We start from the raw sequence: 18,266 nt of genomic DNA, 5'->3' as shown, positions 1-18,266 counted from the left end.
CCACCTTGCTGTGACTATATATATTGAGTTTAATTACATCATTTTTATGGAATAACGTAGAGCATGTTCAAAATGTAGATATTTAGAGATAAGTCTTATTTATAATTTGATATGCCTTAGTCAATGTTGAATATAAAAAAACGACAAGAAAAAAAAAGGAATACAAAAGAGAGGGTTATATATCTACGAACTACGCCGGCGACGGTATCATATACAGCCTATAGGCTGTATTCGGGTTCGGCTTTTGGACGGTCCGAGAATTGTTCTAACTGTGCAAAACTAAAGCTACATTCACAATCAATTCACGGGCCGAAGTGCACTTCGGCACGGAAGCTCAGCAGATGGCGTTCTCCGTCACCATTCACAATGAAATTCAAGACAAAATTTCTTGCAAGTTGCAAACTATCACTTCGGCAAGGAATTTCGTGCCGGCTATAGATGATGCTGATGCTTATGCTTTGATCAGTTACATTTTTGATTCATTTGAGTATTTGGTACCAAGATTATTGCGAATGGTAAATTACCTGCCGAAGTGCACTTCGGCCCGCGAATTGATTGTGAATGCAGCTTAAAACTGTTGCGCCCTAGGATAAAATTCTCTGCGCAGTTCTGGAACCATTCTCGGACTGTCCGAAAGCCGAACCCGAATACAGCTACTGTAAAATACATACAGTGAAACGTTTGAAAAATGCAGATATAGAACTGACCTTCAATATGATTCAATTTGAAATTCTAAACTCCATAGATATATGAAAATATTCTACAGTCTCAATTCGTATAAACACGACATATACATATACTATTGTAAAGGGTTGATAGGTTACAATTATATAAAGAAACAAAAAAAAAAGAATATGATGAGCTATTATGCAGGTTAAAAGCAAAACATTTTCATGAGGAAATTAAAAAATCTGACAACAAAAACTAAACTATGTGGAAAATATGTAACCAAATCAATGGTAAACAGAAAATAAAAACAAATTGTGAAATTGAAGGCAATGCACTTGATATGTTGCTGAGAAATTTAATTTGCATTTTGAAGACAGTGTGTCTAAGATCCTGCATAGCTTTGAGTGTTCTTCAGTTAATCATTGCATTCATTGCAGTGATATTACTAGGAATGATAGATCAATTTTTTTGACACCTACTACTCCGGATGAAATTGTCGCGCTGTCAAGATCTTTGAAAAACAAAAATAGTTGTGGGGAAGATGAAATTCCTATATTTGTTGCAAAATTCTGCATAGAGGAAGTCAAATATGTTTTATCATATATGTTAGATTTAATAAAACACGTGGTTGGTACTTTTTATTCACAAAGTAAGATGACGGTCGGTTATCTAGCACGTGGAGGTGCTCTAACAAAGGGTCAGGTACAAAGCGTACCGCCCGACAAGGTAGTTCGAGTAATTGTGTGTTCGGCCTGTGCGAAGAGAGGGCAGGTAACATTGGAGCACAGAGTTCACAGAGCATAGGTTCTATACTCTTATTCTTCCTTCGACACTCGTCGTCGGACATTATCAGTATATTTTAAGGGGGGTCAAATTAACATTTGCTAACATATATAATTAATAAGTCACTCAAATATAGGATATATCCAGAAGATTCAAAAACTACATTAATCAAACCTTTACTAAAAACAGGTGATCCAACAGATATAAATAATTATCGTCCAATCAGTTTATTACCGAGTTTTTCGAAGATTTTTGAACGTGTGATTGTAGTCAGGTTACTTAATTTTTTTAATGATAGTGGTATTTTTACTGAAACGCAGCATGGCTATCTGGCTGGAAGATCAACTCAAACTGCTATTTTTCAATTCACAAAGAATATAGTCAACTTAATTGAAGATAATAACATTGCTTTGGGACTATTTTTAGATTTATCCAAAGCCTATGAAACATGAGATCGAAATAACATGATAGAAAAACTTCACTTGTACGGTATTAGAGGAAATGCTATGGCATGGTTCAAATCCTATCTTTCAGCAAGATGCTAGAGAGTTGAAATAAAGAAAGGCAATGGCAGATTGGTTCATAAAGGTGAAATTTTCTTTAACAGAGCACAATCATGGTTCAAACAAAATAAATTGGTTTTAAATGAGACAAAAACGAACATTGTAATTTTTAGTACTATAACCGATGTAGATTAGAAAAACCAGAACAAATAACCATAAATGATAATGATTTTTCTCTCTCGGAATACACAAAATTCTTAGGTGTATACATTGATAGATTTTTGAAATTTGGCTACCATACAGATATTGTGTCAAAAAAACTCAGTGGAATTTGTTATGCTATGCGAATAACCTCTAAGTATGTTGGAGTAGAATCACTTAAAATATTGTATCATGCTAATTTTGAGTCTAGATTAATATACGGCATAATTTTTTGGGTCGTAGAGAAAACTTAAAAACAATGTTTATAATTCAAAAAAGAATAATAAGGATTATGTATAAAATGAAATACAGAGAAACTTGTAGGAGATTATTCAAACAAAAAGGTCTTTTAACTGTAAGTGGCCTATATTTAAATGATTGTTTAATATTCTTGTTATTATGTTATAATATGTGTTATAATATAATGTTATAATCTATTATACAGGGTGGCCATTTGAAAACGAAACAGACGAGATTACAGACGAAATAAATTTTTTCGATAGAAATGCTCGGACAGGTCGATTTCTGTTTCGAGGGGGACAACTTAAGATGTAGGTTACGGACGCATAGCGCTTCAACCCTTGCTACTACAACCCTCACCCCCAATTTTTGAATAGGGAAGATGGGGTGAGTGATACCTCATTTGAAAGGTATTTTTATACTGAATTCAGCACAGTGATTGTTTTTTCATTTTATGCATTAGTTCTCGAAATATTCATGCGTTAGTTAATTTTATCACTTAAATTAATTTTTTGCGAATAATTGACATTTCGTGCTTCCGAAACACCAAAATTTCCGTACTTGTATTTGAAATTGCAAAACATCTACCACTGGGCAAATGAAGTCATACCGTACGTGTTAATGCTACTAGGGTCAGATGTTCGACTAGCTGTTTTATTCACTGCAATCATTCTCCAACTGTACGGTATCAGAACGATTTGAAGTATTGATCTAAGAAATAAGACTTTTCAAAGTAAAGTAAATAATTTATCAAAAACTCACATCAATTAATTAAATATTCAAATTGTTCACCATTAGCTTCCATACAATGAAATAAGTTTTGTTCGAAACGATGGCGCACATTTTGCAGCATTTCTGGAGTGATTTGACGACATTCGTTCACTATACGTCTTCTTAAATCTTCTATGGAATCGGGCTGTGTAGAGTAAATTTTACTCTTCAAGTGGCCCCAAAGAAAGAAATCTAGTGAAGACAGATCTGGCGATCTGGCTGGCCATTCAGTGGGACCCATCCAGTGGATTGGAGGAAGGAAGCCACAGTCATGGTTGTTTTGAAGCTCAAAATGTCGATTTTTCACAAAAAAAACACTACAAGTGCCATGAAAACACCACTTCATTTTCAAATATGTACTTAGTTAAGAATATTTCGAGATCTAATGCATAAAATGAAAAAACAATTACTGTGCTGAAATCAGTATAAAAATACCTTTCAAATGAGGTATCACTCACCCCATCTTCCCTATTCAAAAATTGGGGGTGAGGGTTGTAGTAGCAAGGGTTGAAGCCCTATGCGTCCGTAACCTACATCTTAAGTTGTCCCCCTCGAAACAGAAATCGACCTCTCCGAGCATTTCTATCGAAAAAATTTATTTCGTCTGTTTCGTTTTCAAATGGCCACCCTGTATAATAGATATATAATTATATAATAGATATGGTACAGGCATAGTGAAATTTAAAAGAGTTCAATGCAGAGACAACGGGTTGTCTCTGGTTCAATGATTTTACCAGAGTCTCTGATTTTACGGGAAAAATAATCTGTGGTCTGAAAGCCGCGATCGTTTTCCCTCTCTACTCTCCATATTAGTGTTCTGTGCTCTCCATACTTCATAACAAAGATATTAATATCTTTGCTCCATAACAGAGAATATCTCTGCTCCATAATCGTTCGTGTTCTGTGGTTTTACTCTGTTATCTCAGTTATCTGTGTTCTCTACTCTACTTTGAATTTTGTTCTTGCAAAAAATATCTTCCTCCTTGACCTCTTTGGTTCTTAATTATCGACAAAACTGAAAAACTTAATTGATTATTGTATCAGTTTGCTTTCAAGTTTGGTGAGTTTTTAACGATGAATTACTGTCACTTTGCATAAATTTCTGAACGTACACTTGATCGAAAATTTGACACTGACATTTACTTCTCACGATTTCGAAGAACCGGCAACAGTTGTTAGTGTTTTTAATTGAATAATTTTTTTGTTAGTGGATGTTGAGAGCTAATTCACCAAAATTTTATGTGAGGATGCAGTGAAACATAATTACAGAATTATTCTGCTAACATCCATTAGAGCTTCATAGATTTGATGCAAATAATACTTAATTTATGTAAGACCATGTGTGTTCGCAAGTGACAATATATTAATGGATTAATTTTCAGACCAAAAATGTCTGTTATTGCAAGTTCAGATGTTGCAGCTTTAGCTTCTGATTTGGCTAGAGCTGTTGAGCTAGCTATGAGTGCTGAAGCCTCCCATTCAGACAGACATCAAGCATACAATGCTTGTGAAAGCTTTAAAGAAAACTCACCATTATGTGCAGCAGCAGGATTGTACTTGGCAGCAGGCGCTGAACATTCTCTTACTTCAAGACATTTTGGCCTGCAGTTGATGGAGCATATGGTTAAATATAGGTGGACTCAGATTTCACAACAAGAAAAAATTTTCATCAAGGTATGAAGAAGGAATGGTTGCTTCTAAGAAGCATTAATAGATGTACAGTGTGGGCAAAATTCGATGGGATTGAATGGCAGCTCTGTCACAATAAGAGCTAGGGAAAAATGGATGGCATGGGCTCTTTCATTTGGTGCCTGTATTTCGTAAAGTTTCAATGATATCGAAAAACATGTAACATTCTATTGACACTATTTTATCAAGAATGAAGTGGGGTAGTCAAAGAATTTTTTTTCAGTTCACCACTTCAGTAGTACAGTAATAACTTTTTTTTCAGTTCACCACTTCAGTAGTACAGTAATAACTTTAATTTTTTACATTAGATTGCATCATTTGTTTTTCGATATCACTTAAACTTTACGAAATAAAGGCACCAATTCAAAGAGCTGAAAAATGAGTTTTCACTTATAACTGGAAAAAAAAAGGAAGATAGAGGTATACAGTTTTGGCCATTACCCATCTTTTGAAAATAGAGGTCGGAAACGTGTCATCCATTTTTCACTCGTCAGAGAAATCATGGGAGGCTAAGCCTCCTAATCTAGAGAAGTTCATAATGTCAGGGTAGGCAAAATTCGTTGTCCACTCGAAGGGTCTCAAGAACTCTTTTTCGGAGAAACAAAGAATGGTGAAAACCGTAGACTCCTACGATTCTTCGTTTTTGAGTTTTTGGTAAAAAATGAGATTTTGACGATTTGAAAGATTTGAAGACTTTTTTGTTTTTGAAGTTATAGATCTGAGACTTAAGCTGCATTCACAATCAATTCGCGGGCCGAAGTGCACTTTGGCACGAAAGTTGGCAGTAAATGTACCATTCGCAATAAACTTAGGACAAAATTCTCAAATGATAAACATGTAACTGATTAAAACATAAGCATTAGCATCATCCATAGCCGGCACAAGATGACAAATAAAAATAAATTTGCATTTAAAAAACGAAAGTTCTCCTAATGATTCGAAATGAAAAAAGATTTTGAGCTTGTCAGTGGATTCTACATAAAAAAGTGCCTGTAGAAGGTTCAAGTTTCAGATCTTTAACTTCAGAGACAATAAAGTTATGAGAACTTTCTGAAATCGTCAAAATCTCATTTTTTGCTAGTAACTCAATAACGAAGAATCGTAGGAGGCTACGGTTTTCAACATTCTTTGTTACTCTGAAAAAGAGTTCTGTAATGTGTCATCCGCTTTCTTCTAGCTCTTATAGTTCTCGAGATCCCCTTAGTAGACAACGAATTTTGTCCATCCTGTACATATATTTCTAAGCTAAAATAATTTTCGTGAATAAATTAAAAAAAATATATTTAAAAGGCCTGGAAGTGTTGCATATTAGTAGAGGCTATTTGCCATTTGGTTGCGCTGACAGCATACGCTCACAGTTCTCATAACCTAGCAAGGTAAGAATTCAGCTGACTGACTAGAAATATCTGAGCTTTCAATGAGGCAACAGAGGTTGAGCAGTTGCAATTCTCATGTTAATTTTGAGGTATGATTTCCACACAGAGTTCATGTTTACTCACTTCATAGTAAACTTTTATGATTTTGTTGTCAGGTCAAAAACATAATGGATAAAATTCAGGAAATTAATTATTGCGGAATTATTATACATTGTATTTCGTAGAATTATTTCAGCCAGTTACATTTTCCTGGCAGAAATATCACCTCCACGCTGGTTCTTGTTGGACGATGAAATATATTTTGGAAACTATTTTCAGCAGAAATTAATTAAACATAAATATCACGTTTCATTATATTGCTCATCAAAATTTGAGCTGCCTCCATTCAAATGACCATAGTGTATTTCATATGTACATTATAACAGTGTCCACCTTCTTATAGATTTGTTTTTCAATAGGAAAATGCTATGAAGTTATTGTCTGCTGGTGGGGTAAGTGATGAACTTCATATGAAGGATGCCTTAAGCAGAGTCATAGTAGAAATGGTTAAAAGAGAATGGCCCCAACAGTGGCCAAGTCTTCTGTCTGAATTGAGTGATGCTTGTGCCTGTGGTGAAGTACAAACTGAATTGGTGCTACTGGTATTTCTTCGACTTGTTGAAGATGTAGCTTTGTTGCAGGTAAAAATTCAAACATATTGGAATAATTTCAAGTTGATTGCGTTAGAATTCGCAAATTGCATATTTCTTAGCTACTGATCAAGTTTTTTTATTTTTAAACATTCAATGTTGTTTCAGACTATCTGTTTTGATAATAACAAAATTTCCTTCGTAGACTTTGGAATCCAATCAACGGCGAAAGGATATCTACCATGCTCTCACATCCAACATGGCAATTATTTTCGACTTTTTCCTGAGACTCATTGAATTGCATGTTGGTCAGTTCAGAAGATGTCATGAAACTAACAATGTTATTAAAGCTGTTTCTCATGAACGAGTGGTGAAGATGGTACTCTTAACTTTAACAGGGTTTGTTGAATGGGTATCAATGGTTCACATAATGAATCAAAATGGAAGGTTGCTCCAGATACTCTGCCTTCTTCTGAATGATGAATCATTTCAATACCCTTCTGCTGAATGCCTTTCTCAGGTATATTTAAATACATATTTCTTCGATGTTCTTTCTTCAGTTTCTTATTCTAATTTTCAGATTGTCAATAGGAAGGGAAAGATTGAAGAAAGGAAACCCCTATTAATCTTATTCAATGAAGAACCAATCCAATGTTTAGTATCTGCTGCTAAAAATCCTGGAAATGCTGGAAATGAACAACTTTACCTCTTCAAGAAGAAATTAGTTCAGGTAAATGATCACTTCCAAATTCCAAGTCATTCCATCCCAGCAAAAGTCTTCTTCAAATATAATATTATTTTGGATTGAATTGAAAATGATAAAATTGATTATAGTGAGTTATCCTCCAAAGTTAGACCTGCGCCATCGCGGACCTTTTCATAGAACTTTGCGGGATGTACTGATTTGTACTCGATCATTTTTCTCTATCTCTTATAGTTTCCTCAGTGTTGAGCATGAAAGCCTGAAATCAACAGCTTCATTCACAACTTGTGTACAAAAAACGATATTTCTCGTCATCTCTGCATTATGTACGAATGAATTTCTAACGGAAAGATCATCAAATAAATTTTCTACACTATCGTCCAGTTGCAGGAAAGTCCATTAAAATTTAATACTTCATTAAAATCTTAATCCTCCATTTTCCCCTTCAAAAATGACAGTTTTAAATTTTGATAGGACATCAAATCTTAATGGACTTTCCTGCAACTGGGCCTTAAGTAGTGAAATCCCCATCAAAATCGAACATCTGGTTCCGAAGTTAACAAAAAACTAACAAAGCTATAAATTGATAAACATATCACTTCCTATTCAGAAAAAAAGGGAATGTTCGAAGTGGAATAAGCTTTACATTATTCACTTTAATCTTAGCACTCGGTTGGCCATGGAAATTTGACATATTCCACTCTGTATAGTACGAAAATGTGGGGTTATGACGTTTGTCAAAACAGTTTTGGGTTTTAGATCAGCGCTATGTTGTCCGTTCTACGTAAAAGTCTCAATAATTACGTATTTTATCACAATGTCGAATCACTTCGGAGAATATTAAGTGGAAAATATGTGACGAACATAATTGACGTTTATACAAACTGATTGAGAGCATACCAAATCTAGTTATTTGCATGGAAAATACAAGAGATCAGTTTTTAAATATATTTATTTTTGTTATGGAAGAAAATTGACTTATAATATGCAGATATCGATTGAAATTTATTCTGGGAGGATTCTGCATTTCTTCATAATATGCAGTAGCTTGAGGAGAGTTAATGTTGGTTATCTTCTTTGGCTAAAGGTTGAATACGTTACATCAGTTGTAGATTTCATAAGAATCGACCCGAAGATGAAATACATTTGATGCAGTGGTTGGGAATGGGTATCTCTCGAAGGAATTAAAAGATAATTACAAGAATGTTAAACACTTCAACAAAAATCATCCTGCCTCAATGGAAGTCAAAAGAATTGAAGGATGTTTCAAGACATGAGGAACTTCACCTTTAATCAAAAATTGCCCATGAATTAACGATCAACAGAACAACTGGCTCGTGTTCATGGCTGTTTATTTTTAATACTTTGATAAAATAATAATAATATATTTATTGATCCCTTCAAGACATTTGCAATGTATAGGACATATGAAAAATAGAAAAATTAATTTTCTGGCACTTATTCTACGATGACATTCATCTAAAAACCTGTAGTAACTTTTCGAATATGTTCACCCTAAAATAATCCCCTGGGATCTCCCAGTGGAAGGAAATTCCTTGTCATCCTCTTCATTCACAATCTTTCTGATTGTGGAAACATTCAGCTAGAATATAAGTCATTTAGATTTAGATGAAACATTATACATTGTGTTTCCAAATTAGACGTAAACCTTGAAGGGAGTGTTAGTATCACTCATTTGCTGTCGTTTGAGCTACATGTATTAGTGATAACCAAAAATCAACAGTTTCCCATATATTTGAGTTCTTGTGTTTTTCAAAAAGTTTCTCACCTCACTTCATTTTTCGTCAATTTTTTCTATGTCGATCAAGTTTGATTATAATTTTGGATTATTTTCTTCAGAAAAAGATATGATACGTGAAAAATGCAAAACTATCCTGTATTAGATGGTAAAAAATAATAAGTATGATTCAACAGTTGGTATATGAAGAAAAGGAAAATCATACTTATTCTTTTTCAACATCTTATACAGGATAGTTTCTCTTTTTTCATATGTATCATATCTTTTTCTGATGAAAATAATCCAAAATTATAATCAAACTTGGTCAACACAGAAAAAATTGACGAAAATGAAGTAAGGCGAGGAATTTTTTGAAAAACACTAGAACTCAAATATCTCGGAAAGTGCTGATTTTTGGTTATCAATAAATATGGCTCAAACGGCAGCAAATGAGTAATACTAACACCTCCTCCAAGGTTCACGTCTAATTTGGAAACACCCTGTATAAATTCACTTACATGGAATATGTTCGCTACCGACTGATATATTGTAGTTATTAGAATGAGCGGACCTGAAACCCTGTCTTCTCACTCATCAATAACTTTCGGCATTTTTGTAATATTAATTGATATTAGTTGTGGCAACGGCGTTAAGACATAACGACATTTCATGAGTGCCGACCCTACTCCGTTCTAGTTACAAAAACTTGAAATAATCTGATAGCCAGCCGAGTGCTAAAATAAAAGTGAATGGAGTATACCATTGAGTACTAACAGGAATAATAATAATATAATTTCCAAATAATTATTATCTCTTTAAAACAAGAACTCGTAAAACCTGAATGAAATATAAAATTCTTGAAAAATTGCATAAGTTACATAACTGTTGCTCGGGTTTTTTTTTCAATGGAATTCTGTTGTTACAAACATGTTAAACACGACCTACAGGGTGAAATATTTTGTGAATCAAAAACTACCCCCTACCAATCCAAGTTGAACTATCATGGTTCAGTTCAACTTCTTGAAAGGTTGGTTGGGGTAGTTTTTGATGTACTAATTATTTCACCCTATGGACTGTGTTAAACATGTTTTTAACAACCCTTTTCCATAAAATAAACCCCGAGCAATATTTTTTTCACATTTTTTAAAGTGACATGGAAGATAAAATTCGAAGGGTTGGTAGGGGGTACTTTTTGATACACAAAATATTTCACCCTATAGACTGTATGCAGCATGTTTTTAACTACCTATGCCATAAAAAAAAACCCTGAGCAACGGTCTGATTTAACTTTTTTTACGGTGACCTTATAGATAAAATTCGAAGAAAAGGTATACTCCATTCACTTTAGTTGTAGCACTTGGTTCGTCATGAAATAATTATCTCAAGTTTTTGTAACTAGAACGGAGTAAGGTTGGCACTCATGAAATGTCGTTAATGTCATAACGCTGTTGCCACAACCAATATCAATTAATATTACAAAAATCCGAAAGTGATTGAAAAAGAGAGAAGACAGTGTTTCAGGAAGTGCTATTTATAATTCAGGTTCGTTCATTCAAATAGTAGGTAACTCTGATATTCTAATATCTACAATACAGACACTAGCGAACATATTCAATGTAGGTGAATTTATATGATGTTTCATCTGAATCTCAACGACTTATATTTTAGCTGAATGTTTCCACAATCAGAAAGATTGTGAATGAAGAGGATGACGAAAGAATTTATTTCTATTGGGAGACCCAAAAAAGTGGTGGCATTTGAGAATTTTATTTTAGGGTGAATGAATGCGAACAGTTACTACAGGATTTTCGATGAATGTCATCGTAGAATAAGATGAGTACCAGAAACTAAATTTTTTTTATTTTTCATTTGACTTGTCCTACACATTGTAAATGTCTCAAGGGAATAAGGGATCAATAAATACATTATTATTATATCAAAGTATCAAAAATAAACAGTCATAAATACGAGCCAGTTGTCCTGTTGATTAATTGTTAATTCATGTCAAATTTTTGTTGAAGGTGAAGTTTCTCTTGCCTTGAAACTTCCATCAATTCTTTTGACTTCCATTGATGCATTGTTTTTGTTGAAGAATTGTAACATTCCTGTAATTATCCGGTAATTACTCCGAGAAATACTCATTTCCAACCACTGCATTATATGCATTTCATCTTCGCGTTAATTTTTTTGAAATCTACAATCGATTTAACCTATTCCACCTTCAGCCAAAGAAGATAACCAACATACTGTTCATAAGCTACTGCATATCATGTGTCAATAATGCAATTTTCTTCCATAGCAAAAATAAATATATTTAAAAACTGATCACTTTTATTTTCCATGCAAATAACTAGATTTGGTATGCTTGTCAGAATAGGGGCGTTCGGCCAGTAGACTCTATCAGCACTTTTTGTTCCGAGTCGTTCGGGCACGCAGTTTCGGAACAAAAAGTGTCAATAGTTGTCGTTCGTTCTAGACGGAGTAGAGTTTTCGGAATCAACTCTATGAGCCCCAGCTCCCAAGGTGGGGCGCGAAAGGAGTTTGTGTAGAAGTAGGGTTATGAAACGAGACAAAGCATAAAAAAACAACTTATAAACAAACTATTCATAAAACTGTAGAATTGCCGTCTAATCCACACTAAGAATTATCTATTCATATACATTTTCGAACAAACTGCATTCAAATTCAAATTTTTCCCATGATTTTTGTGGGTGACATTTGTCATTCGTTCATTCAAAAATTGTCAATTTGTACAGGCTCCATTAGCCCTAGCTGATCTGTGATAAACCTCTAGTTCTACTCGCTCTGTACCGGTGTTTACTGGCCGAACGTAGTCTTTGTATAAACGTCAATTACGTTCGTCACATATTGTCGACCTCATATTTTCAGAAGTGATTCGACATTATGATAAAATATGTAATTATTGACACTTTTACGTAGAACGGACAGCATAGCGCTGATTTAAAATCCAAAAATATTTTAACAAGCGTCATTACCCCACATCTTCGTACTATACAGAGTGGAATATGTCAAATTCCCATGGCCAACCGAGTGCCAAAATGAAAGTGAATGGAGTATAGATGTTAGTTTTTGATCACAGAATATTTCACCCTATAGACCGTGTTCAGTTTGTTCGAATCGATTCATTTCCATGCTTTTTTTACTGTTACAAAATAGTTCAGTTTCGGAGGGTTAGTGGGGGGGTAGTTTTCGATGCACAAATTATTTAACCTTATAGACTGCGTTCAGCATGTTCGGAGTAACCCATTTTTATCGAAAAAACTTCGAGCAACGAGTATTTTCACATCATATATAAAAAGTATAAGCGAAATTGTAAAAACCATTACGGGAAACTGTTGCTGCCTTCACACCCGTACTTGGCATTGCAAGACTTCAGAACCTCGAGAGACGCCTTCGGGTAGTTTCGATATTCCGGAACAGTACTGCCAGTATTCCCAGTGACGATGATTATTGGTGAATCCAAAAATCTCTGCCGACTGAATTACGAAACTACTTTGTCAGTACTGCAAAGTCAAAACAAGTTTTGTTTCTTATGTTTTCTCTTATCTCACGTTGTCCAACAAAGTATTATAATTATTATTTGCAGAAGTTATATTGGGATTATTGTCTGGGTTTCTGAATAGAAGTATTAATTCCGAAAAAATATTGGAAAATGTATTTATACCAGTGCTTTCAACTGGCAGGCGTAAGGTTAGACGATTTTTCTTTGCGAGAGTTTTCTGCTAAATTCTATTGACGATTTAGAAAAACAATTTCTCAATTTGTTTCATGAGCTGAATCATATTTATGTCTCTTGAGATTTCAGTATGAGGAATACCTATATCATAACATGAAAGTCAAAAATTTTAAATAGAGACTTTAAAACTTTCACATAAACGCTTTACTTATCAAGATTTTTAGTTTCTACCTCCTTCACAAACTCAATATATGCTACCTCAACATTATTAACCCTACATTACTCGCGTGGTCTACGATTGTAGACCATACCTATTCGAACGAAAAAATGTTGAAATCTGAGACATTGAAGTTTTCTCGATTTCCTCTCAAAGAGAAGCATTATTTTATCACAAAGTTTCAATTATATGAATAACAAGTGGTCAAATAAACGATATCATCATAGATAATCTTTGAAATATATCAACGTAATATTTAAAGTTAAAATAAATAATATGGTCTACACTTGTAGACCACGCGAGTGAATACGATCTAAAAGAGGGCGCGACTAACGCAGGGTTAACTAGGTTTACTCCAAGAAAGAATCTGTGAAATAATATGAATTTGTGTCTAGGTACAGTGGATCACCAAAATCATCGCTCGATTTTATTCCACAATTCATCCCTTTCAACTGAAGTATTTCCAAAGAATGTTGATCTTTCTTTACGAAACTAAATCAATCAATTCACTACCGATAACTCTGTTAGGCCGTACAAATCTCGAAAAGAGTACTTACAAACGTCAAAGTTTGTTTACATTTCGCAGCGCCCTCAACGGTAATTATTGGATTCGCGAATTGGCCTGGTCGTTCGGGTTCTATTGCTATTCGAATGCGCCCAGTAACTCCAGCAATATCGGAACTCGCCCTACGTCTATCCCCATAATAACTTGTGCCATTTCAGGCTTGCCACTTCTATTATACATGCTGATTCATTGGGAAATACGCATACAATCAGGGTAGATGAAGGACACCGATGTGCTTCTAAATAACCTTTATTTTATGGTTCTACTATTCTCTGTAACTAAAATACAGGCTGATTTACTAATTTTCGTCATTTTTTCAATTATTTATTATTATTTATTCAATTATGAACCACTCTATACATTTTTGTTGTATTTAATTCGTATGTTCTTGATCAGGAGTGCTATCGATATACGTTAAAAAAAGTCTCATTCCAGGTCCGGCTGTAAAAGAATTAATAAGTAGGTTTCGACCCTGTATAAAAATTTAGAAATTTCATTCACAAATTTTCAGAGAGCGGAAAAAATAAGTAAGATTAAATGTATTTCGTGTTTCCGAATTTTCATTTTTTTTTTCAAATATATCCTTCCTGTACCTCTAATCGTTTCTGTATTCATTATGAAAGTTGTAGACATACAGGGTCTTTCACGAGGAACCTCACCCATATTTATACGGGAAACTACTGAACGTATTTTCATGAAATTCAGCACTTATAAGTATTTCACGATGCTGATGAAATCTAAAATATTTTCAAGGCATGAGCACCTCCGGTTTTTCCGGAAATGACGTCAACTTCCGTTTTTCAAATTAGAACACCATTTTTTTATTGCAGAAATAGATTCCTTAGAAAATTTCAAGTTATTTTGATGTAACATTTTTCAGTTTTGGTTGGAAAATTCTCTCTGAGCGGGAAAATTCGAAAAAAAATCGAAAATAGAGCTCCGCTGAAACAAGAATAACTTCGAGGTTTTTGGATGGAAAATTTTCATTTTTGGGATTTTTCAAGATGTAAGATTGATGTATCCACTTTGAAAATCGAAGTCGCGATTCATGATACAGGGGGTGAAAAAATCGCTTTCAAAGTTAGGGATGACAAAATCGTGAAAAATCAATTTTTTCAAAATAGAACCCCATTTTTTTATGGCAGATATTGAATCTACGTTCAAAAATAATGTGAGTGTATGCATCACACCCTTGCCCTAAAATGGATATTTTCTGAGTTTTTCACAAAAAACTGTTTTTCGTCTTGAATTTTCAGCTATTTCTTTTCCCTTCACGCCAAGAAGATGAAATTTTCAGGAACTGTTATTTGAACCATGCTGTAGATTTTTCACCCCTTCTTGAAACCGACTTCAAGTTACTATTAGGAGAACCATGGCAAACTCTCGCAGTTATAACTAGAGAAGATGCTCAAAGTTTTGACCGTTAATTTCTAGACTTTTATTTATACGTCTCAGGAATGCTTCGTGCGTTGCTCTTCTTATTTCATCTAGAGGAAGAGATCTGCAAAAGTGTTTAAAAACCAAATCGAGTTTCAAAACTATGAATATAAAAATCTAAACAAACCTGAACGCATTTCTGACTCGTTCTATGCAGTCCTCTTTATCAGTCAGGGGAGTTGAGTAGACAATATTTTTTATCCTACCCCAAACATAATATTCTAAAGGAGTTGAATCGGGAGAACGTGGTGGCCAAAGATGTGGACCATTGTTCGCCAACCATCGATCTTCAAATAGCCTGTAGAGGATATTTGACACATTGAGTGAATTGTGTGGAGCCGCGCCATCTTGTTGATACCATAAGTCATTATGGTTCTGTACTAGCGGCTCAATTATTTGAGTCAATATGTCAGAATATCTATCTCCTAAGGGAGAACATTCTTGGAATAATGCAAACATGTGTAATGTTCTATCTTACCAGTTAAAGTCCCATCATAAATGTGAACATCGAGAATTGCATTATTTTTGATGGCGAAAAAAACATCGAAACTCCAGGTCTCTTGAAAGTTCCATTGTCTGAAGTGGTGGTTGTTCTCTTCATCCCAATAATGACTGTTATGCCTATTGAAAGAACCATTCTTTGTGAATTTAGATTCATCTGTCCAAATTATACAGTCCAAAAAGTTTTCATTCTTTTGAAATCGAATCATCATAGCTTCGCAAAACTCTGTTCTACTGACGAAATCAGTTTCCTTCAAATGCTGTACTCTATTGAATTTATATGGGTGCATTTTATGTTTTTTTAATATTCTCCAAACACTCGATTGAGATAATCCCAGATCAATCTCGGCATCTTTGAGAGAATTTTGAGGATTTCACGAAAATATGCAAGAACTGTAATTTCGTTGTTCTCATCTTCTACTACACTTTTTTCTCTGTGTATAGTTTTCTTAACGAAAGATCCGACATTTCTCAAGTTTGTCATGGTTCTGTTCATGGTATCTCTCGTTGGTCTGGATCGGTCAGGAAACCTCTCAATGAACAGTCGAATCGTTCTATCTACAACTTTATTACATTCTCCATGAAGTAGAATGAGATTTAAATAATCTTCATTGGTAAAATTAGGCATAGTGATCGATTTTATAACTTAATACGAATTATCACCAAATTAATAGTAAACACAAAATGCTACTGAATAAAGAGGAATTTGGCAGATGTAATTAATGATATCTATCATTAAAAAAAAAGAATGTAAAACATGGTAAGTTTTTGCATATGGTTCATAAGGAATTATTTATTTATCACTGGAGAGAAAACTGATGGCCGATTAGTTGAAATAAAGAGGTTTCCGATACACATTCGAATCAAAATTCGCCATCTATTTAGGAACAACCTGTAACTTTTTTCTCTTGCATATTAGGGTAGTAAAATCTAAAACATGGTTTAAGTAACAGTTCCTGAAAATTTCATCTTCTTGGCGTGAAGGGAAAAGAAATAGCTGAAAATTCAAGACGAAAAACAGTTTTTTGTGAAAAACTCAGAAAATATCCACTTTAGGGCAAGGGTGTGATGCATACACTCACATTATTTTTTAACGTAGATTCAATATCTGCCATAAAAAAATGGGGTTCTATTTTGAAAAAATTGATTTTTCACGATTTTGTCATCCCTAACTTTGAAAGCGATTTTTTCACCCCCTGTATCATGAATCGCGATTTCGATTTTTAAAGTGGATACATCAATCTTACATCTTGAAAATCCCAAAAATGAAAATTTTCCATCCAAAAACCTCGAAGTTATTCTTGTTTCAGCGGAGCTCTATTTTCGATTTTTTTTTCGAATTTTCCCGCTCAGAGAGAATTTTCCAACCAAAACTGAAAAATGTTACATCAAAATAACTTGAAATTTTCTAAGGAATCTATTTCTGCAATAAAAAAATGGTGTTCTAATTTGAAAAACGGAAGTTGACGTCATTTCCGGAAAAACCGGAGGTGCTCATGCCTTGAAAATATTTTAGATTTCATCAGCATCGTGAAATACTTATAAGTGCTGAATTTCATGAAAATACGTTCAGTAGTTTCCCGTATAAATATGGGTGAGGTTCCTCGTGAAAGACCCTGTATAACTGTACAACTTTTGTCTGAAGCAATTTTTCATTCCCTAAACGGTTTTCGAGAGGGTGATAAGGGCGAGGAGCTTAGCCACACATGGGAAAGGTCAAGGTAGTTCTACCCAGTCTAATGTACAGGGTGGGCAAAATTGGTGATACCTGAACTACAACTTTTTAACCCAACGAGATAGAGGAAAATGAATGTACCATTCATGTCGTATTTTTTCGAGAAACTAATAATGCCATCAATTGCATTCCTCTATCTTCTTTTGTTTTCGAGTTATAGGCCAAAATTGAAATATGGGCGATTTCAACTTTGATCATTATCTCCGTTCCTGTTTGAGCTAGGATGTTGAAAAGAAAACATTATACAGACACTTTTTGGTTAGCAATCCAGTGGCGCATTATGATTTTTTTCCTACAGGTATATTTGCTGAGCTACAACATGAAGTTGTGTTTTTTCTCATGAAAACAGTCGTTTAAAATTACCTAGAAAGAATCGCCATTTTTTTTCCGTTTCAGAAATATCATACATCTACATCGCCCTCAGATTCGTTCAGATATTATGAAAAATACAGTTTGTATTCATGTAAAATTTAAAATGAAGAGTATTATGGAAGCTGAATTATAGATTTATTTTTCAAGAAATCACAAATCTCGTAATTTTCGAATATTACCACAATGCCGCCAATAATGACTTCGAATTCTAATAAATGACAGTTGTTCTAAACCGAGATCGCCTGGAGGATTGAATCAAGTATTCAAAAGCTAAATAATAATCAAACCATGCGTAGAGAAATATTATTGTGATTCAGCCTACTTAATACTCGAATCATTTAAAATTCACATATAAACTATGTTTTTCATCATATCTGAACGCATCTGAGGGCGATGTATGATGTATGATATATTTCTGAAACGGAAAAAAATGGAGATTC

The 18,266-nt window shown here is 34.1% G+C and overlaps 1 protein-coding gene across 1 annotated transcript in view; it reads left to right on the top strand.

Moving 5' to 3' along the window:
* Positions 1 to 4,305: 4,305 nt before the first annotated feature.
* The window catches only part of LOC123308972 (exportin-5), a 56,239-nt gene continuing 42,278 nt past the window's right edge, over positions 4,306 to 18,266 (top strand). The window contains exons 1-5 of the mRNA XM_044891797.1: positions 4,306 to 4,497; positions 4,550 to 4,841; positions 6,691 to 6,912; positions 7,067 to 7,381; positions 7,442 to 7,591. Coding sequence (XP_044747732.1) covers positions 4,557 to 4,841; positions 6,691 to 6,912; positions 7,067 to 7,381; positions 7,442 to 7,591 — 972 coding nt within the window. The 5' untranslated portion in view covers positions 4,306 to 4,497; positions 4,550 to 4,556. The remainder of the gene's footprint in view (positions 4,498 to 4,549; positions 4,842 to 6,690; positions 6,913 to 7,066; positions 7,382 to 7,441; positions 7,592 to 18,266) is intronic.

Source organism: Coccinella septempunctata, chromosome 3, assembly GCF_907165205.1.
Source record: "Coccinella septempunctata chromosome 3, icCocSept1.1, whole genome shotgun sequence".
In the NCBI taxonomy this organism is placed as follows: domain Eukaryota; kingdom Metazoa; phylum Arthropoda; class Insecta; order Coleoptera; family Coccinellidae; genus Coccinella; species Coccinella septempunctata.
The sequence above is the reverse complement of the archived record's forward strand: the minus strand, read 5'-3'. Positions and strand labels throughout refer to the sequence as shown.